Source organism: Symphalangus syndactylus, chromosome X (genome assembly GCF_028878055.3).
Source record: "Symphalangus syndactylus isolate Jambi chromosome X, NHGRI_mSymSyn1-v2.1_pri, whole genome shotgun sequence".
In the NCBI taxonomy this organism is placed as follows: domain Eukaryota; kingdom Metazoa; phylum Chordata; class Mammalia; order Primates; family Hylobatidae; genus Symphalangus; species Symphalangus syndactylus.
Window position 1 is genome coordinate 121988427 of NC_072447.2, and position 21487 is coordinate 122009913.

At 44.7% G+C, this 21487-nt stretch overlaps 1 protein-coding gene across 2 annotated transcripts in view; it reads left to right on the forward strand.

Annotated features, from left to right (window-relative positions):
* Positions 1-10759: 10759 nt before the first annotated feature.
* The window catches only part of DOCK11 (dedicator of cytokinesis 11), a 203180-nt gene continuing 192452 nt past the window's right edge, over positions 10760-21487 (forward strand). For both annotated transcript variants that reach the window (XM_055267319.2, XM_055267320.2), the window contains exon 1: positions 10760-14066. In XM_055267319.2, coding sequence (XP_055123294.1) covers positions 13965-14066 — 102 coding nt within the window. In that variant the 5' untranslated portion in view covers positions 10760-13964. The remainder of the gene's footprint in view (positions 14067-21487) is intronic.

A 21487-nucleotide genomic window follows, 5' to 3' on the forward strand; every position in this document is an offset into this window, starting at 1 on the left:
CGGGTTCAATTGATTCTCCTGCCTCAGCCTCCTGAGTAGCTGGAAACACAGGCGCCCACCACCACATCTGGCTAATTTTTTGTATTTTTGGTAGAGATGGGGTTTCACCATGTTGGACAGGCTAGTCTCAAACTCCTGACCTCAAGTAATCGACCTGCCTCGGCCTCCCAAAGTGCTGGGATTACAGGCATAAGCCACCGCACCCAGCCTCAGCTATTATATTTAGATCATTGATCCATTTTCAATTAGTTTTTGTATATGGAGTGAGAGAGGGATCCAACTTTATTATTTTGCATGTGATTTTCCAGTTGTACCAGCACCATTTGGTGGGGAAGAGATGCTTCTTTCCCCCATTGTATGGTCTTGACACTTTCTGTAGTATTTTAAAGCAAATCCTAGACATCATGTTGTTTCATCTGTAAATACTTCAGTGTTGATCTCAAATTGATAAAGACTTCATTTATTTATTTTGAGACAGGATCTCACTCTGTCACACAGGCTGGAGTGCAGTAGCACAATCATGGCTCACTGCAGCCTCAACCTCCCAGGCTCAAGCGATGCTCTCACCTCAGCCTCCTGAGTAGCTGAGACTACAGGCATGCACCACCATGCCCGGCTAATTTTTGTATTTTTTATAGAAACAGAGTCTCACCATGTTGCCAAGATGGTCCTGAACTCTTGTCCTCAAGGGATCCTCCTGCCTTGGCCTCTCAAAGTGCTGGGATTACAGGTGTGAGCCACCACACCTGGCCAGTTCCATTTCTTTTTTCTTTTTTTCTTCTTTTTTTTTTGAGACAGAATCTAGCTCTGATGCCCAGACTGGAGTGCAGTGGCATGATCTCAGCTCACTGTAACCTCCACCTTGCTGGTTCAAGCCATTCTTGTGCCTCAGCCTCCCAAGTAACTGGGATTACAGGCATGTGCCACCAGGCCTGGCTAATTTTTGTATTTTTAGTAGAGACGGGGTTTTGCCATATTGGCCTGTCTGGTCTCGAACTCCTGACCTCAAGTGATCCACCCACCTTGGCCTCCCAAAATACTGGGATTACAGTCGTGAGCCACTGCACATGGGAAGCTCCATCTCTTAACTGGTTTGCTTTCCTTTGTCTGAATTAATCATGGTCTTGCCTTCTGTACAAAGAAGCAGTTTGAACTAAAATCTAGTCACTAGGCAATTTCTTTTCTTTTCTTTTCTTTTTTTTGAGACAGAGTCTGGTTCTGTCACCCAGGCTGGAGTGCAATGGCATGATCTCGGCTCACTGCAACCTCCGCTTCCTGGGTTCAAGCGATTCTCCTGCCTCAGCCTTCCAAGTAGCTGGGACTACAAGCACATGCCACCACGCCCAGCTAATTTTTATATTTTTAGTAGAGACGGGGGTTTCACCATTTTGGCCAGGATGGTTTCGATCTCTTGACCTTATGATCTGCCCGCCTCGACCTCCCAAAGTGCTGGGATTACAGGCGTGAACCACAGCACCTGACCTCACTAGGCAATATCTAAGGTCTGATCCAACTCCACCTATCTGCCCTCCCTGTCCTTGCTCCTGCTCTGATCCTAGTCCCTGCAATTTTCTGGATATAACTTATCTGTCCCTAAAGGCTCCTGAAAGTCCTTCTTTGCTCTTTTCAGTTGTGCCTAGGAATAATTTCCACTGGACTTGTCCAGCACCAAGTCCTCATATCCTTTCCCCAGCCTGGACCATTTGGTGTCTCTCTTTTTTTTTTTCATATGAAGGCGACACTAAACCATTTGGTCTCTTTATAAGTAAGTTTCCCAGTCAGTAGTCTGGGCAATAGTGTGAGATCTCATCTCTAAAAAAAACCTTGAAAATTAGCCAGGCATGGCATGTACCTGTAGTCCCAGCTACTCAGGTGGCTGAAGCAGAGTAATTGCTTCAGCCAAGGAGTTCAAGGCAAAAAAAAGGTTTCATATTCAGGAACATACATGTACATAATAGAAACAAATACCTAATGCTTTCTACAACATTTGAAATACTTAAGAAGCTTACGTTGGCATTTTCACAGACATATCATTAGCTTCCTGCAAGGGAAAGGGTCATTTTGAAAACCACAACATTTTATGGATGGAGAGGTTTTTTTTGTTTGTTTATTTGTTTGTTTGTTTGTTTGTTTTTGAGAGAGTCTCCCTCTGTAGCCCAGGCTGGAGTGCAGTGGTGTGATCTCGGCTCACTGCAACCTCCACCTCCCAGTTCAAGCAATCCTCCTGCCTCAGCCTCCCTAGTAGCTGGGACTACAGGCACCCACCACCACACCCAACTAATTTTTGTATTTTCATTAGAGACGAGATTTTGCCATGTTGGCCAGGCTTGTCTTGAACTCCTGACCTCAGGTGATCTACACGCCGCGGCCTGCCAAAGTGCTGGGATTACAGGCGTAAGCCACTTCGCCCAGCTGAGTATTTTTCAGTATTTGTTGGTGGTTACGTATATTAGGACAACATGCTAAATTTGGACTTATCTCAAACTCCCACTTTCCCAGTCTGACAAGTTTGGAGACTGCCCTCTCCAACCCTTCTGAGTTAGTCTCCCAGGCATGCTGGCTATCTGGCTATAGCCTAGAATTGACTCAGCAAACAAGCAAATGTAAATACTCATTGAATCTTTCTGGGGCCATTCCGTGGAAACAGAAATATATTTAAGTTTTTCTGCCTTTGAGAAAACACTATAGGGCACATCCCTGGGCAGATACATTTGGTGGCTCTTAGACCCCCTGACACACACCCACAGACCATCCTCATCTATTTGCTTTCTGGCTTCTGATCTGGGCCCTTCTTGGGAATAGTTTTTCTCTGACCCTAGAGTCTAGACTAAAGCCAATTGGACATTCACTTCCTGGTGTTTTGTTTTGTTTCACATTTGTCTGGCAGTTTCTGTCCTGGCTTCCCCATACTTGGGCTCTCCTATCTTGGATTCATAATTATATTTCTAGCCACTTTTTCTTTCTTACTCTTTTAGCTCTTATTTTCTTTTTTTTACAATTATATTTGTATAATTTTGAGGAGGACAAATGCAGTTTTGTTACGTGGCTACATTGCATAGTGTTGATGTTTAGGCTTTTAGTGTATCCCTCACCCAAATAGTGTACATTTTACCCATTAAGTAATTTCTTATCCCTCACCCCCCTTCCACCCTCCCACCCTTCTGCCTCTCCAGTGATTATTCCACATTCTATGTCCATGTGAATGCATTATTTAGCTCCCACTTATAAGTGAGAATATGCAGTATTTGACTTTTTGTTTCTGAGTTGTTTCATTTAATGGCCTCCAGGTCCATTCATTTTGCTGCAAAATTCATAATTCCATTTTTTATGGCTGAATAATATTCCATTGTGTATATATATATATCACATTTCCTTTATCCAATCATTCATTGATGGACACTTAGTTTGATTCCATAGCTTTACTATTATGAATAGTGCTGTGATAACCGTGAGTATAGGTGTCTTTTTGATATAATTATTTCTTTTCCTTTGGGTAGTTTCCCAGTGGGATTGCTGGATCAAATATAGTTTTATTTTTAATTCTTTGAGGCCTTTCATTATGGTGGGGTTTTTTTGTTCTCCCTTTCCCCACAAGTAGCCTGTGAACATTACATGCCTAATCATCCTCTGCCTGGCTCAGCTGATGGTCCTAGCATCTCCCACTGATGGGCTTTTTCTTATTCTCCTGAAGAGTTTCATATGGCTTCACAAGATACAACTGCATTTTGATTATGATTCTCATAGATTTCTGCTTTGCAAAAAAACAAACAGACAAAAACTCCACAACTCAGGAAACCACTTCGATATATTTTTTAAAAGTCTGATTCTGACTGTTTTTCTATTCTCCATTGGCTTTTACTATTCAAAACCCCTCGCTTGCCAGCAGTAGCATTACACCTGTCCCCACCTCTCTTAGCTGTGGGGCTAAAGGATAGAACATTCTATTTGGCTAAAGAAAAAAGGTCATCAGACTGAGCCCAGAGATGTACACGTAGGGGCTCATAAACAAAACAACCTCGTTTCACTCTTTTACAGCAGAATTTTAGCTAGGTCACTTCTACTAACAGCCATCTATTGGGGGAAAATTAATGACTATCAATTTACAAAACAGGATTATGGAAAATTTTTAAATGAGAGCTAGATAGAGAAACTCTTGGGTTAACGTTCCTCAGTGAACTAGAAGTATATTGAAAAAACAAAATAGTGTATTTCTGATAATGAAACATGACAACTGTACCTAACCTTTTTAAATTAACAGTGGTGCATATATACTGTGATCTTTTCAAGGGCAGCAGGACCACATTTGAATCATTTTCTCCGTAGGTTATCTTGAGGAACATGATAGTCAAATGTCCCTAGGCATCTCCACCCGTCTGGGCTTTGGGTCATGAATTGATACTTATACAGGAACTAGCTGCCATTAGGTGGATCAATTCGAAGTCCAATAGGTCATCTAGAAGGATATCAGATCAGGAGGTTTAAGAACTCCAGATGTTTTAATTTAGGTGAGTGCAGCCACAAGGCTGCTAGGACATTAACAAAGAACTGATTGATAGAGAAGAAAAAGTAGCTGGTATTAGATGATGCTATTAGATAAAAGTGGCTGGTATTAGATGATGGGAGGGGCCTGACGTCTGGTTGCCAAGGCACCTAACTCTTCACTCAATAGTCCCCCAAGCACAGGATTCATGGCTTTTGTGGCCCCATCACTTGGGAGTAGAGCATAATCCTTAGCTGACCTTTGAAAAATGCAACCTCAGGCTTGCCTGGCTTCTGGTACTTCCAACTATCCTTCGCCATTATTATAAACAGAATTATCAGTGTTTGAGGGGAGGCTGATGTTTTAGTTCAGATTTCCAGAGTTCAGATTGGCAGGTGTCCTTTGTCATCTCATAAAGGAATTAAAGTGACCTGAGAAAATGTCCTCTGGGTAAGATCAATGCCACCTGTACTCTGTCCTTGCCCGAACTCTTTCATCAGAGCTCTCATGTGCATCAGCCCTTCCCCACTCCCTTCAAGCCTGTACAGCCTGGGCATGACAACGAATTTGGTCCTTTAGCAATAGCATGTACAACTAATGGACAACTCCCAGGTTATCATCTATCCCTTTTGAGAACCCAATAGGATTATTATTATTATTATTTTGAGATGGAGTTTCACTCTTGTCGCCCAGCTGGAGTGCAATGGCGCGATCTCGGCTCACTGCGACCTCCGCCTCCAGGTTCAAGTGATTCTCCTGCCCAGCCTCCCGAGTAGCTGAGATTACAGGCTTCTGCCACCACGCCTGGCTAATTTTTGTATTTTTAGTAAAGAACGGGTTTCACCATGTTAGCCAGGCTGGTCTTCAACTCCTGACCTCAGGTGATCTACCTGCCTCGGCCTCTCAAAGTGCTGGGAGTATAGGTGTGAGCCACTGTGCCCAGCTGAGTATTTTTATAAATATATATATATATTTTGTTGTTGTTGTTGTTGTTAGAGACAGAGTCTCGCCCTGTCACCCAGGCTGGAGTGAAGTGGCGTGATCTCAGCTCACTGCAAGCTCTGCCTCCCAGGTTCACGCCATTCTCCTGCCTCAGCCTTCTGAGTAGCTGGGACTATAAGCGCCTGCCACCACGCCCAGCTAATTTTTTTTTTTTTTTTTGTATTTTTAGTAGAGACGGGGTTTCACCTTGTTAGCCAGGATGATCTCGATCTCCTGACCTCATGATCTGCCCTCCTCGGCCTCCCAAAGTACTGGGATTACAGGTGTGAGCCACCGTGCCCGGCCTAAAAAATATTTTTAAGAAAATTTAAAAATATTTTTAAAATATGTTTTTAATATTATTTTTAAAATCCCTTTGAAGGATAAAAAAGTGAAAAAGAAGGTGATGACTTTGGGAAATAAGGAACCTCTCATTATTCCAAGTGGTACCATAGGCGATTAATATATATTCAATAAGTTTTATATTATTTAAAATATCTTATAATTGCGATAGGGCTTTTAACTTTTTCTAATACTCATATATTGCCTATAATATTGTATCCAGCAATATACAGTTGTCTGACAGATAAAATATATATGACAATCTCACTATAAATTCATGACTAATGGATCCACATAGAATTAGAGTAAGATGGAGATTCTCCCAGGGCCCTTAAGGTTAGTCGATGCCATGTGGTGTATCTGAAAGAGACCTAAAAGACCTGGCTTCTGTTTCTGGCCCTGCCAACTACTGTGTGACTTATCTGTAAAATGGGGAAAAATAATCTTGGCTCTGTCTATCTCTCCAGGTTGTTCTGAAGATTGAATGAGATAATGGATATAAATATGCTTTGGAGACCATACACCTCTCCACAATTATAGTTTGGTTGTAATAAATGCCTCAACAACACACAGAAGTGAACATGGTATCATGATTTCTTTTGTTTTGCTTTATTTATCTCATCGAAGTCATCATGAATATATTCTGATTGGAAAAGCTGCACACAATTTGTATATAGTAATTAATTATTGAGTGATCTTTAAGTGCTGGGCACTGTTCTAGGCCTGCCTTGTGCAACGTTGTGGCCACTAGCCACATATGGCTATTGAGCACATGAATGTAGTTCATGCGACTGGGGAAATGAATTTGTAATTTTATTTAATTTTAGTTAATTTATACTTAAATACAAAAACAGATATGAAATAGCTATTAGAATTGTTTTTCTGACAGGGTCTTGCTCTGTCACCCATGCTGGAGCGTAGTGGTGCAATCACGGCTCACTGAAGCCTCAAACTCCTGGGCTCATGTAATCCACCTGTCTCAGCCTCCTGAGTAGCTGGGACTACAGACGTGTATCACAATGCCCAGCTAATTTTTAAATTTTTAATATTTTTGTACAGATGGGATCTTTTTATGTTGACCAGGCTGGTTTTATTTGTTTATTTATTTATTTAGAGATGGAGTCTCACTCTGTTGCCCAGGCTGGACTGCAGTGGCATGATCATGGCTCACTGCAACCTCTGCCTCCCAGTTTCAAGTGATTCTTCTGCCTCAGCCTCCCGAATAGCTGGGACTACAGGTGCGTGCCACCACACCTGGCTAATTTTTGTATTTTTAGTAGAGACGGGGTTTCACCATATTGGCCAGGCTGGTCTCGAACTCCTGACCTCGTGATCCACCCGCCTCAGCCTCCCAAAGTGCTGGGATTAGATGCGTGAGCCAGCACATCTGGCCAATTTTTTTGTAATTTTAGTGGAGACAAGGTTTCACCATGTTGGTCAGGCTGGTCTCAAACTCCTGACCTCAAATGATCCTCCTGCCTCAGCCTCCCAAAGTGCTGGGATTATAGTCATGAGCCATTGCACCCGGCCATTAGAAAACTTTTTTTTTTTGAGACGGAGTTTTGCTCTTGTTGCTCAGGCTGGTGTGCAATGGCGTGATCTTGGCTCACTGTAACCTCCCCCTCCTGGGTTCAAGCAATTCTCCTGTCTCAGCCTCCTGAGTAGCTGGGATTACAGGCACCCGCCACTACACCTGGCTAAGTTTTGGTATTTTTAGTAGGGATGGGGTTTCACCATGTTGGCCAGGCTTGTCTCGAACTCCTGACCTCAGGTGATCTGCCCACCTTGGCCTCTCAAAGTGCTGGGATTACAGGTGTGAGCCACCGTGCCCAACAAAAATATACTATCAAAATTAATTTCACCTGCTTCTTTTTACTAATTTTTAATGTGGCTACAAGTGAATTTATAATTACATATGTGCTCATATTATATTTCTGTTGGGCAGTGCTGCTTTAGGCACTGATGATAAAGCAGTGAACAAAGCAGACAAAATATCCTGCTTTCATGGAACGTGCATTTTAGTGAGGAAGACAGATGATAAAATAAATACATAAACATATATAGTATATCAAATGGTGACAAGTGCTTTGGAGAAAAACAAAGCAAGTAAGTTAGATAGGAGATGGTAGGAGGGTTGAACTTTTAAATACGAAGGTCAAGGAACGCCCAAAACCTAAAGATGTTGAGAGAGTAAGTAATGAAGCTTCTTCCACTGGGTAGAAAGAACCGTAAATGAGGAGGCCTTGATGATGGACAAAGCCTTGGCAATTCAGGGACCTGCAAGGAGGCCTGTGTGGTAGATCATGGAGTGCAAAGGAGAGGATCAATAGGAGATGAGATCAGACAGGTATGGGAAAAAAGCTGTAATGCTATAGTGAGACAGGTCAGGTAGATTGTGATGGGCAGCTTCTGACATGGTTCCAGATGATTCTTGCCTCCTAGTATTAATGCCCTGTGTAATATCTTCCCCTTCAATGTGAGCTGGACCTAGTGAATAAAATACAGTAAAATTGATGGGATGCCACTTCCAAGTTTAGGTTAGAAAAGACTGTGGCTTCCAATTGCAGGTAGTCTTTCACTCTTTCAACTCTCTCCTGTTTGCTCACTTTTTTTCTTTTTCTTTCTCTCTCTGTCTTTCTTTCTTTCCTTTCTTTTCTTTTTTCTTTTTTTTTTTTTTTTGACAGAATCTCACTCTGTTGCCCAGGCTGGAATGCAGTGGCGGGATCTTGGCTCACTGCAACCTCCACCTCCTGGGTTCCAGTGATCCTCTCACCTCAGCCTCCTAAGTAGCTGGGATTACAGGTGTGCACCACCACACCCTGCCAACTTTAGTATTCTTAGTAGAGACAGGGTTTCACCATGTTGGCCAGGCTGGTCTTGAACTCCTGACATCAAGTGATCCACCCACATTGGCCTCCCAAAATGCTGGAACTACAGGTGTGAGCCACCGCGCCTGGCCCTGTTTGCTCACTTTGGTAAACTGCCATGTTATTAACTGCCTTCTGGAGAAGCTCACGAGGCAAGGAACTGAGGCCAGCCTCTGGTTGACAGCCAGCAAGGAACTAAGGCCCTTACTGCAACAACCTGTGAGGATCTGCATGCTGCCACAACCCCTGAATGGGCTTAAAAACAAATTCTGCCCCAGTTAAACCTTGAGATGGGTGAGGTCCCTGCTCTGACACCTTGATCATAGCCTATGAGAGATCCTGAACTCATACCTTGATGGCAGCCTAGCGAGAGACTCTGGTCTGGACAACCCAACTAAGCCATGCTTAGATTCCTGAAAAACAGAAACTGTGAGATAATACATGTGTGTTGTTTTAAGCTGCTAAACTTGGGGGTAATTTGTTACACAGCAAGAGATAACACTAGATATTGTAGGTCACTGTAAGTAGAAACTGAATAGGGATTTGGCGGGACTCACTGGCTATGTTGCAAATAGACTACAGGAGGGTAAGGGTGAAAGCAGGGAGGTCAGTTGAGAGGCTATTGACATAAGCTTGGTAAGGGTTGCTGGTGGTATTGGTAGAGATATTAAGAAGTGGTTGGATTTCAGACGTATTTTGAAGGCAGAGCCAACAGGCTTTGCTGTTGGTTGGATAAAGAGTGTGTAGGTAATAAGATGACTCTAATGCTTTTGTTCTGAGGAACTAGAAAGAATGATCATATACTGAGATGGAGAAAACTATAGAAAAACTAGATTCGTGGAGAAAGAATAAGAGTTCGATTTTAGGCATGCTTAATTAGAGATACTTACCAGACATCCCAGTGGGGATGCTGAGTTCGATATACAAGTCTGATGTTTGAGGCTGGAAATATAAACTTGAGAGTCTTTAGCATTTAGATGATAAAATGTTAAAGTCTCCTTGCTTCCCACTTCCACTCCCCACCCATGAGGCCCCCACTATTAGCTCATGTATAGGGACATACATATACACACACCACACACACACATTTTTTTTTTTTTTTTGAGACAGAATCCCGCTGTATCCTCCAGGCTGGAGTGCAGTGGAGCGATCTTGGCTCACTGCAATCTCCACCTCTCGGGTTCAAGCCATTCTCATGCCTCAGCCTCCCAAGTTGCTGAGATTACAGGGTGCACACCATCACGCCTGGGTAATTTTTGTATTTTTAGTAGAGACGGACTTTCACCATGCCATGTTGGCCAGGTTGGTCTCAAACTCCTGGCCTCAGGTGATCCGCCTGCCTCAGCCTCCCAAAGTGTTGGGATTACAGGCGTGAGCCACCGCGCCTGGCCCACACGTACACATTTTTATAAATAGAGTGGTTCTGCAACTTGCTTTTATCAATGAATATCCTTTGGAGCTTTTTCAATGTAAGTACATACATATTTACCTCATTCTTTTTTTAATAGGTGAAGAGAGTCCCTTCATTTGAATAAATCATGTGTATTCATTCATTCACTGAACAACTGTTTTTTGAGCACTCAATGTGCCAGGCAGTGGTCTAGGGACTGATGATAAAGAAGTCCCTTTTAGATGGACATTCAGGTTCTTTCTAATATTTTGCTATTACAAACATTTGATATAATGACCATCCTTATACAGGCATCTGAGTTCACATATGTGAGTTTTTATTTGGCATTGATTTATACAAGTGGAATTTCTCGGTCAAAGGGCTCAATGGCATTTCTAATACTTGTATCTCAGGTTCAATTAGGATAGTGTTAATGCAGCAGCTAAATTTGTGATAAAAACCGAATGTATTTAACGAATATGGAAAAGAAATCATCCAATAAAATGCCCTATTGGAAGTTGTAAGATTGCAGCTACGATTTCCCTTTACTATGTGAGTGTAGTTATATCCAAATCCTACCCATTCCGCAAAGTCCAGCTCAAACGCTCAAACACCCCCTGTTCCAGAAAGCCTTTCATAGACCCTAAGAAGATATGATCTCTCCTGCCTTTTTTTTTTTCTTTTTTCTTTTTTGAGACGGAGTCTCACTCTTCTTGCCCAGGCTGGAGTGCAATGGTGCAATCTTGGCTCAGTGAAATCTCTGCCTCCCGGGTTCAAGCGATTCTCCTGCCTCAGCCTCCCAAGTAGTTGGGATTACAAGTGGCTGCCACCACACCTGGCTAATTTTTGTATTTTTAGTAGAGATGGGTTTCACCATGTTGGTTAGGCTGGTCTCCAACTCCTGACCTCAGGTGATCCACCCACCTCGGCCTCCCAAAGTGCTGGGATTACAGGCATGAGCCACTGCGCTCGGCCTCTCCTGCCTCTTTACCTTGAGTATGGTCTGTATCACATGCTACCTTGTACCATAAATACATTCTCTACTAGACTTTCTTTTTTTTTTTCCCAGAAGGAAATAGTGTCTTTAATTCATACTGCATTCTCCCTCAGTGCGTAGCACCATGCTCAATGTTTATGTATTTAAATAGAAGTCTTAAACCAGAAGAAGTGAAATCTACAATCTCAAGAATGAGCATAGAGCCTGCACAATGGCCAGATGGTGTTTGTGCACCATCAGTGTGACATATGTTTCCCATGGCTCACAAGACTCTGCAGAAATTGCTTACTTCTCCTACTCTATCTTGTACCATTCCTCTTCCTTCTACGCTCCAGCCACACTGGCCTTTTTTTGGTCTTTGAACACACTAAGTCTGCTCCCATCTCTAGGCCTTTATTCCTGGCATTTCTGTCACCTGGAATGGTCTACCTGCTGATCTCTGCTGACTGCTTCTTTAAGACTCAGCTCAGTGTTTACCTCCTCAGAGAAGCTTTTCTTGATCATCTATTTTAAACTAGGTTCCCAACTCCAGTTACTCTCTATCAACTCACCTTAATTCTCTGCATAGCATTTATCTTTCTGAAATTAACATGTTCATTTCTTTGCACTCACATGTGAGCTCCAGGAGAGGAGGGACCTTGCCTGTCTTGTTCAATGCTGTGCACCTTCAGTGGCTACCATAGAGCCCGTGGTATTAAGAATGCTTTTGGCTGAAAGTAACAGAATATTCATCTAAACGTGGCATAAACTGCAGGGGTTTATTTTTTCTTACATAAAAAGGAACTAGAGGTAGGCAGTATCAGGCCTGGTTCAACAGTTCAATGTTATCTGGATTCTGCATTGGCTTCTCTGAGATTGTCTTGGCCTTGCCTCATGGTTGCAATATGGCTGCCAAAGGTCAAAGCATTGCAAGAAAACATCCCTCTCAGGAAGAAAGTGGGGCCTGGGCCTCTCTCCTTTTTTTTTTTTTTTTATCAAGGTAGAAAAACTTTCCCAGGAACCCTCCTCTCACACTTCCCTCTTATATCTCATTGGCCCAAACTGATTGGGAGTCTACACTGTCCCACTAGTCAATAAGAGGGAGCTTATCATGGTTTTTTCAGCAGTCATGATTCATCAGCTGAAGTTGGGCCTGCCTTCCTTAAACCCTGTGGCTCTGCCCTATACCTGAAGTAAATCTGGGCTCTCTTCGCAAGCAAAATGTGTTATAGCTATTGTGGCAGTAACCAACAGCATGAGCCACACAGGCATTTATGGAACAGAGAGTATGAATTCTTGGAGATCTGCCTACACGCAACAATTAACAAATTTTACACGTACTGTGCAAAACTAAGATTTGTGACACAATGTCTTTAGAGGACTTCCAGGTCCCAGGCCCTCTAGGAGCCTCCATATATATGCTTTATTGAGACTGATGTGATGGCTGAAATAGGCTTACTGCGAAGAGACTTGGCCTTTTCTGGGTTCAAAGAAACCATCACCACACATGCCCTTGTTTCCATAATAAAGTCCCCTAAAAGACTGTTTGGTCTTTGAGGGTGGGGAAAGTGCCTGATGGGTGGTGGTAGGACTGCTTTCAGAAGGGCTGCTCGATCCCCCAGACTGAGGGCCGTTTTCAAACTCTCAACAAATGAAATAACCAGATAGAAAACTGCCACCATCAGTGGAGCCTTTCACTCTGCACTTCAGGAGGTCTGACAGGGTTACTAGTACTTCAAGATTCCCGTCCCTATTTCTGTCTTAAGCATGTTCGTTTTATGCCCTGTTATGAGATGTTCTTTGATTCTTGGAAAAACAATTTCTTGGAAGCTGAAAAGGGTAAGGGGATGAATAGGAAATGGAAAGGTGAGTGCGGGGCACTTGTAAAAGCTACTATAAGATTGGTTAAGTCCTCCAAACCCAGGGAGATGGGCCTTCCTAATGCCCACCCCCACCCCACTCCTGGTGCAGTGAGTGCTGACCTAGGGATCACCTGCCACAGGCTCAAGCTCCACCACCCAGCTCTCCCCCGTGGGGGACGCAGCGAGGGGTGCCGCCACAATTAAGTTCCCACTTCCAGAAGCATGCTCTCTCCCCAGTGTTGCCCCCTGTTAGGTGAGCCAACTGAGTAGGAAAACGGTGTGGGCGAGGAGGGGGACCCAGTCGAGCCGCTCACGCTGGAAATCCGCTCTCTGTCCTTCGACATTGGTGCGACCCTTCCCCACGGAGCACACAAAAGGCGGCTGCTCCACGTTGTTTTCCAGCCCCTAGCCGCCTGGGCCCTGGGGGCTTGTGGGGTGGAGGGAATGAGAGTTCTCCAGCCCTCCTGCGGGCACTGCAGCTCGGAGGCGGGAGAGGAGCACTAGGGCGGGAGAGGAGCACGCCCCACTCTTGGAGACATTTCATCACCCCTCTCTGTTCCCCCACCCCACCCCGCCCGCCCCACTCAAGCGGAAAAAAAGCAGCAGCCCAGATCTCCCCTCCCGGATGCGGCTGCACCAGCAACATCAGCTGCGGGCGGAGCCCGAGCGGTAGCCACTTCCCCCCTCTTCCCTCGTGACCCTCGCCCCCACCTCCAGTTCTCCCTCCCCCTCTACACACCCTTCCCCATCAGACACACCCTCTTGCTTCGGCTGGTGGCGATCTGAGCTCGGGCCCTCTAGGGGAGGGAGCTGCCGCCGCCGACGCCGTGGGGCAGGACAGTGAGCGGGCGAAGCGAGCGAGAAAAGGAGGGAAGGAGGGAACGAGGGAGGAGCAGCGGGTGGGAGGTGGGAGGGAGAAGCAGCGTGAGCCGCGCCGCCGCCGAGCTGCGATGTGGCCGGCCGGCCGGCGAGTAAACAGAGGGAGCAGCAGCGGCCGCGGCCGCCGCGGGCCGGGGCAGTGAGTCCACCCGCCCGCCGAGACCCGCCCGCTGCCGCTGCCGCTGCCATGGCCGAAGTGCGCAAATTCACCAAACGGCTCAGCAAGCCTGGCACGGCGGCTGAGCTCCGGCAGAGCGTGTCTGAGGCCGTGCGGGGCTCCGTGGTGCTGGTGAGTGGCCGGGGGACGGGGCATCCCGGGGGACGCGCTCCAGGTGGGAGCGACGCGGGAAGGGGCAGGAACGGCGCCAGTGCGGCCGCTTGGTGCGCCGCGCGCTGTCTTTCTCCGCTCCAGTAAGTTTTCGCACCGGCAGCCGCCGGCCGGGGTCCGAGTCCCAGGCGCCGGCTGACAGCGCTCCGGCCGCCCGGCACGGCGGAGGCGTGCGCCGGGATGGAAGCAGACGGGCAAAGCCGGGCTCGGACGGCTGCGGAGGAGGCGGAGGCGGAGGCTCCCACCCAGGGTCGGGGCCGGGGGTGTGAGCTAAAGAGCTGACCTTGCGCTGCTCTGGACTCGGCACAAAGAGCCGGGGACAAGGGCACGACGAGATCCCGATCCCCTCCCGCGAGCACCTGAGGCCTCCTAGGCGGAAGGATGCGATGAGCGTTTGGCACACACACTCTGTCGCGCGCGCGCGCGCACACACACACACACACACACACACACTGTGTACACAAAAAAGAACCCCACCCAGAAAGCCCCGGGCGCCCCAGCTCGGGCGGGCAGTGAGAACAGAGGAAGCAGAGCGACTTCCTCCTGCAACTGGGGAGAGAGAGGGTGGTGATGGGTGTTGAAGGGGTGCTGCTGCGGAGGGAGGGCATTAGAAACAACGGGGTTCTGCGACAGAGTGGGCGCGGGGTCATCCACTGCAGGGAGAGTGTGTCCCTCGGGGACCCGCGAGCGCTTCAGAGGCAAGGGGACGGTGCCGCGAGGATTTGGGGGAAGACTGGGTGTGTCAGTCCGGGGATGGAGGACCTGGGGTCAGAGCCCCACAGCTCAGGACTGGGGGATGGGGATTCGAAAGCGCGCTGACTCTCTGGGAACCCTCCCAGAGCACCCTCAGCCTTATCCGGATTGTCTGACTCCGGAGAAAGGCGAAAGGGTGCTAACGGGCACTTGCCCCTTCTCGTGTTTTCAAGACACTCGTTGCCAGTTTCCTGGACAAGCGAACAAACCCTGAATAAGCAATCGGACTGATTAATTAGTGTTTGTTTTGTTACTTTGTTTTTTGGTTGTTGTTTTTGTTTTTGTTTGTTTTTGTCTCCCTCAGCTCCATTTTACAGCGAGTCGTTTGCTGTGTTTAAATCTCACCGTTTAAGAGAGGGCTCTTTTTGTTAAAACAACTTGTCATCGGAAGGGAACTTAACAGCTTTTCCTTGTAATTTTTCTGTTGATCTTGTAGAATCAGCAATAAAACCCACCATTAAAGGGAGGCCAGGGGCTTGATCCCAACAGTGGAGAAAGTTGAAATTACTGGGAGTTCTGGAGGAGGATCAAAGGTAAACTATGTACCTTTGAGATAAAGATCTGATCCCTAATAGCTACAACGGTGCAAACCTAAGTGACTTTAAAGAAATCTCTTTATTGTGGCTGGACCCTTGAAAGTTTTATTCTGCTGTTTAGTGGAGCTAAATCCAGACCTTTAATGTTACTTTAATGGACTTGGCTTGTTGTGTATTTCAGTCTAATTTTGGAGTGAGGACCTGTTGAGGTCAGATTGGAGCCTTGCCTGTCATCACAGCCAGTTAAGAGAGGAAGGCAAGCTGTGTGCAGAGCATTTATACCAGGGCTCTCATCTTAGGTGATTGTTAACAAGTGATTCAATCTACCTAGCAGAGAACGCTTTCCTAAATTCAGAGAAAACAAAAAACCTTCCTTGAGCAGGGTTGGCTGGCCTTCTACCACAACACGTGAAGAAAGGTGTAGGTGGACAGATTTCTCAAGAGAATAAATGGGACTAAGAAAACTTCCACTGGGATTTGATCAGCACTTGACCTGCCACCCTAGCAGCAAAAAGTTAACATTAGCATTCTTTCCCATGTTTTTAGGTTTTCAAAAGAATTTTGTGCATTGCAGGTTCAGCGGCTCCTTCCTAACCATTGATTCTATGGCGAAGGAGGAAAAACTGTTACTGGCAGGAGTCTCTTCTAGGAGACGCTGGCAGTGGCAATGGTTCCCTTGTCAGCCCAGCTTACTTGGGATGAAGGTCATTGATTTTTACCGTTTACACCAGGCAATGCAGAGGAATATTTACTCATTACTCTAGTATGTGAACCACATTGAGATTTTGGGAGTGAGGGAGAACAGATTCTAGTAATCTAAATCAATGAATATCTATTGAGCCCTTACAATGTGCCAGACACAATGCTAGATGCTCTATAATTATGAGAATGCAAATGATCTTTTTCTTCATTTGTTTTCATTAGTTACAATCTGGGTTGGTTGTGTGTATGGGAATGTCTTTGTCAATAGGACACCCAGAGTATGCACACAAATCAACTTTAGATTCTTCATAGAGCCTTAGCAAATGCTATTTGTAAGCAGTTTAGTCAATGAAAAAATAAGGAAATAGTTCTTACATGGAATGTATGCTCCTAAATGACTCTCTCTCACAAAGAGCTGTTAACCAAAGTTAGTAAAACCACGAGTGGCTGGAGAGTGAGGGGACCATGTTGCAGCTGCTGCCATAACTTCTGATTCTTTTAAGGGACAGCTGAGGTAGGATTTACACTTGTGCTGTAAACCCAAGATACTCACATTGGGGCTTCAATATGAGTTAGAGCCATTACCGCAGCAAGTCAAGCTTTCCTCTGGTGTATCTCTTGTTAGAACGTGGAAAACCCACCAAGCTGTACAAATATACAGTATTTCCTGTTTAGGTTTTTTTTTTTTTTAAGGATTTTAGAATTACACCCGTGTTGGCCTGTTGCTAACATCATTCAGTTTTCCTCACTGTTTGAAAAATTCAGAAGGCTAGGCCTGGGCTATATATAGCATGTTGTTGCATATTCAAACTGTTATTCAGTTATTAGTACTTCCACAAATCTATTAATTAACTACATAATAAAGCAGACAGAGAGACTGTTCCACTGTTACTGCATTTTCCTATAAGTTCAGCATTTTTATGAAGGTCAGTTTTAACCCAGAGAAAGGGATAATTACAGAATCATCATTGACAGATTTCTCAAGAGGGGATTGGGGAGAAACATTATAACCTGAGAGTTTATGTGATTAAGAGAGAAGTGTTTACATATATACTTGTTTAAAATGCAGAGTTTTAAATTTTTAAATTGATTTTGTTGTAATTCAGGATGTAGCTACTGGTGCCGCAGGGGAACAAAGGCATTTTGCTAAACCTGTTGTATTATGGCTGCCCTTTAGAGAAGCCACTTTATCAGCCAGGAAGAGTCGCCCAGTAGCTGTTTAAATACTGTTTACTGCGGAGCGTACCCTCAATTCCTTGTGCGCCAAAAGATCGGGAAAGAATTGCTAGATATTAGGGGTTGTAGCCCCTGGAGGCGCCGTAATGCACGCAGCGTCCCCTGGCTGGCATCAGCCAGATTTCGTTTAATAGCTCCTGTAGAGAAAAGCTCTCCAGAAGCTGAGAATGGCTGAAAAGCGTCTGCAGCTGTTGACTCTCCCAACCCGCCGCTCACAACTACCTTTGCATGGAATGTTTGTTATGTTTGCATTTAGGGAAGCGCTGAAACGGAACCACTCCTCTACTCCTTCTTCCCAAGGGAATTTGTGGAAAGTAGGTAATGTAGGACAAAACCCACAGCCTCATCTGTAAGGAGGTGAGAACAATACGGAATAAAAGCCGGTTTCAACTTGGGCTTCTTGACCAAGCATTTCCAGTTCAGAGGCTCTCAATGAACTGAGCTGTCAATGAACTGAGGGTCAGGAAAGTTAACCAGAGTGTTAGCACCTAAACATAAAATAGCCTCGCTACTGGAGGTTAGCAGGGCCCAGAGCAAGCCACTCCACTAGGATCTGTACAAAAGACCGGTGCAGGTTGCTGTGAAGCCAGAGAGGCCTCCTTGCTGAACCCTCGTTTAAGCACCAAATAGGAAAATTTGTTTTCTAAGACTAACATGTTAAAAAATTCTCTGGATTGAGTCTCTTTCTATTCTAATCACCAGTGAACCTTTGTTTTTTAAGCTTTCGTTGCTTTTTTTTTTTTTTAGACGGAGTCTCCCTCTGTCGCCCAGACTGGAGTGTGGTGGCGCAATCTCGGCTCACTGCAAGCTCCGCCTTCCGGGTTCTCGCCATTCTCCCGCCTCAGCCTCCCGAGTAGCTGGGACTACAGGCGCCCACCACCACGCCCGGCTAATTTTTTGTATTTTTAGTAGAGACGGGGTTTCACCGTGTTTGCCAGGATGGTCTCGATCTCCTGACCTCGTGATCCACCTGCCTCGGCCTCTCAAAGTGCTGGGATTACAGGCGTGAGCCACCGCGCCAGGGCTTCATTGCTTTATTACATGCCAAATGCTCGTTTATTGTACAACAGCTAGTAAAACAGAAAAGTAAGAATAATTATCACCATCTCATTACCCAGAGGAAGCTCTGTAAATATTTTAATGTAAATATTTACCATTCTTTCTCTCTATGTGTATATATACACATCTATACACATATATACTGTATATATAGATGTATGCATATCTATACATACATATACATACACACACATATGGATGGAAAGAAATATACACAAACTTTTTATTTTTATTTATATATATAGTTTTTGAGATAAAGTCTTGCTCTTTATCCAGGTTGGAGTGTAGTGGTGTAATCATGGCTCACTGCAGCTTTGACCTTTGGGGCTCAAGGGATCCTCCCACCTCAGCCTCCCAAGTAGCTGGGACTGCAGGAGAACGCCACCATGCCCAGCTAAAGTTTTTTTTGTTTTTGTTTTGTTTTGTTTTTTAGTAGAGACAGGGTTTCACAATGTTTCCCAGGCTGGTCTCAAACTCCTGAGCTCAAGCAGTCCTCCCACCTTGGCCTCTCAAAGTGCTGGGATTATAGGCATGAGCCACTTTGCCTGGCCACACAAACTTAAATAATTTTTTTTCATTTATCAGTATCTTATGAATATTTTTTGATATCAATAAATACAAATCTATATAATCATATTTAATGACTGCCTAAATTTTCATTATGGGTGTACCAGAGGTAATTATCGTTTATTGTTTGATATTTTGATAGTTTTTCTGATTTTGTGCTGTTATGAACATGAACTATAAAGGTAAATAGCTATATATCTTTCTTTACTTTTAAATTTAAATTAATTAAAAATAATCATATTCCAGGCATGGTGGCTCACGCCTGTAATCCCAGCACTTTGGGAGGCTGAGGCAGGCATATCACCTGAGGACAGGAGTTTGAGACCAGCCTGGCCAACATGGCAAAACCCCGTCTCTACTTAAAAAAAAAAAATACAAAAATTAGGTGAGTGTCATGGTGCATGCCTGTAGTTCCAGGTACTCGGGAGGCTGAGGCAGGAGAATCGCTTGAACCCAGGAGGTGGAGGTTGCAGTGATCTGAGATCCCACCACTGCACTCCAGCCTAGGTGAGCGATACTCCGACTCAAAAATAAGTAATAATAATAATCAATTTCTAAATTTCACTTGCCACAGTTCAAGTGCTCAATAGCCACATGTGGCTAGTGGTTACTATATTGGACTGCATATACTATATATGCAGATATAGAGCATTACCATCAGTAATTGAGTGAATGTCTTTGAGAAGGCATCTTCAAAATTGCCAAATTGTCCCCTTAGGATAAATTTCTATCAGTGAACTTGCTTGCTCAAAGATTACACTGTACACATTTTTAGTATTAAAAATTCCTCTTAAACATACTGTTAAATTGCTCTACAGAAAGTAGCTTCAGTTTACTCTTTCACCAGGAGAGTGTGAGGGTGTTCATTTCCCCTCTTCCATGCCAACGCTTGTTAGTAACATTTTAAATTTTTTTGCAGTTTGATAGGAAATAAATGGTACATCACTGTTCTAATTTGCATTTCCTTGATTACTCTTAAAGTTGAACAGTTTTTCATGTTGATTGGCCTTTCATAGTTCATCTATTGAGGCTTGAATGAATCTTCTTACAGACTTATTTCCTTGTTTGTGATTCTTGCAATACAGTCTCCATCCCCCAAGATTCTGTTTTGCTAAGTCTGGGGTGGGGCCTGCATCTGTATTTTTTAAAAGGACCCCAGATGATTCTTATGTGCACAGAAACACTCATCTAGACCACTTGTCCACTCAAGGCAGGAATGCCCTTTCCACCCACCCCTGACAAATGATTATTTAGCTTCTCCTTAAACACCCCTGCCTGTTAGAGGGCTATGTTAGAAAAGGTTCTTGAGCCGAAATTTACTGTGTAAATTTCACCATGGGCTAGACCTAGCTCTGCTGTTGGAGCCACACATGTTTGTTTCCTTCCTCTTTTGCATAACAACCTCTCAAATATTTAGAGACAGCCACCATGTCATTTTTAAATTCACTCTTCACAAAGCCAAAGAGGCTACATTTCTTTCCTTCGTTCCCCACATGACTTGGTTTCAAGATTCTTCATATCATGATCATCCTGTTTGGGCTCTTTTCCAAGTTTTCTACGTCCTACTTAAGATGTGAGAGACAGAGCATAAGCTAGAGGATCAGATCTGGTCTTGAACCCAATGTCTGTCACCTGCCTGAATTGTGAACAGAGGCAAGTAACCTGGTCTCATTTTCCTTATCTGTGAAATGGGGATAAATAGTAGTACCTCCCTTGTGGAGTTCTTGGGAATAACGAAGGTAACATATGGAAAGTTTCTAATGTATAAGTGATTCATAAAGGTTAAAAAAAGAGATCGGGCAAAAAAAACAAACAAAAACAACAACAAAAAAACAGTATTCCAGAAGGATCTGCCACTGAATACAGTCAGGGAGGGGGCAATGTTTTGTATCATTTCTGGGTGTGAGCCGAGAAGCCAGGGGCTGTGTATTCATTTTTATTCCCAACCCAGCCCCTCACACAGTGTCTGGAGTGCAGTAGATTCTTAGGTGTTTTGTGAAAATACACTGCCAACCTTGGGTAGGATGGACTCATTGTTGGGAGAAGAGCCTGGAGGCCAGGAAATGACTTAAACTACAGTTACTATAGTTCTGGAGAGAGATAACAAAGGCTTTTTTTTTTTTTTTTTTTTTGAGACAGAGTCTGGCTCTGTCACGCAGGCTGGTGTGCAATGGCACGATCTCAGCTCACTGCAACCTCTGCCTCCCGGGTTCAAGCGATTCTCCTGCCTCAGGCTCCTGAGTAGCTGGGATTACAGGTGCGTGCCACCACGCCCCAGATAATTTTTGTATTTTTAGTAGAGGCGGGGTTTCACCACGTTGGCCAGGCTGGTCTCGAACTCCTGACCTCAGGTGATCCACCCACCTCTGCCTCCCAAAATGCTGGGATTACAGGCCTGAGCCACTGCACCAGGCCAACAAAGGCTTTTAACTGAGGCAATGAGAATGGAGATAAGGGAGAAGACATAAGAAACATTGTGCTGAGAAAATCAACAGGATTTGGTGATTCTTAAAAGGGAAGGAGAAGGGG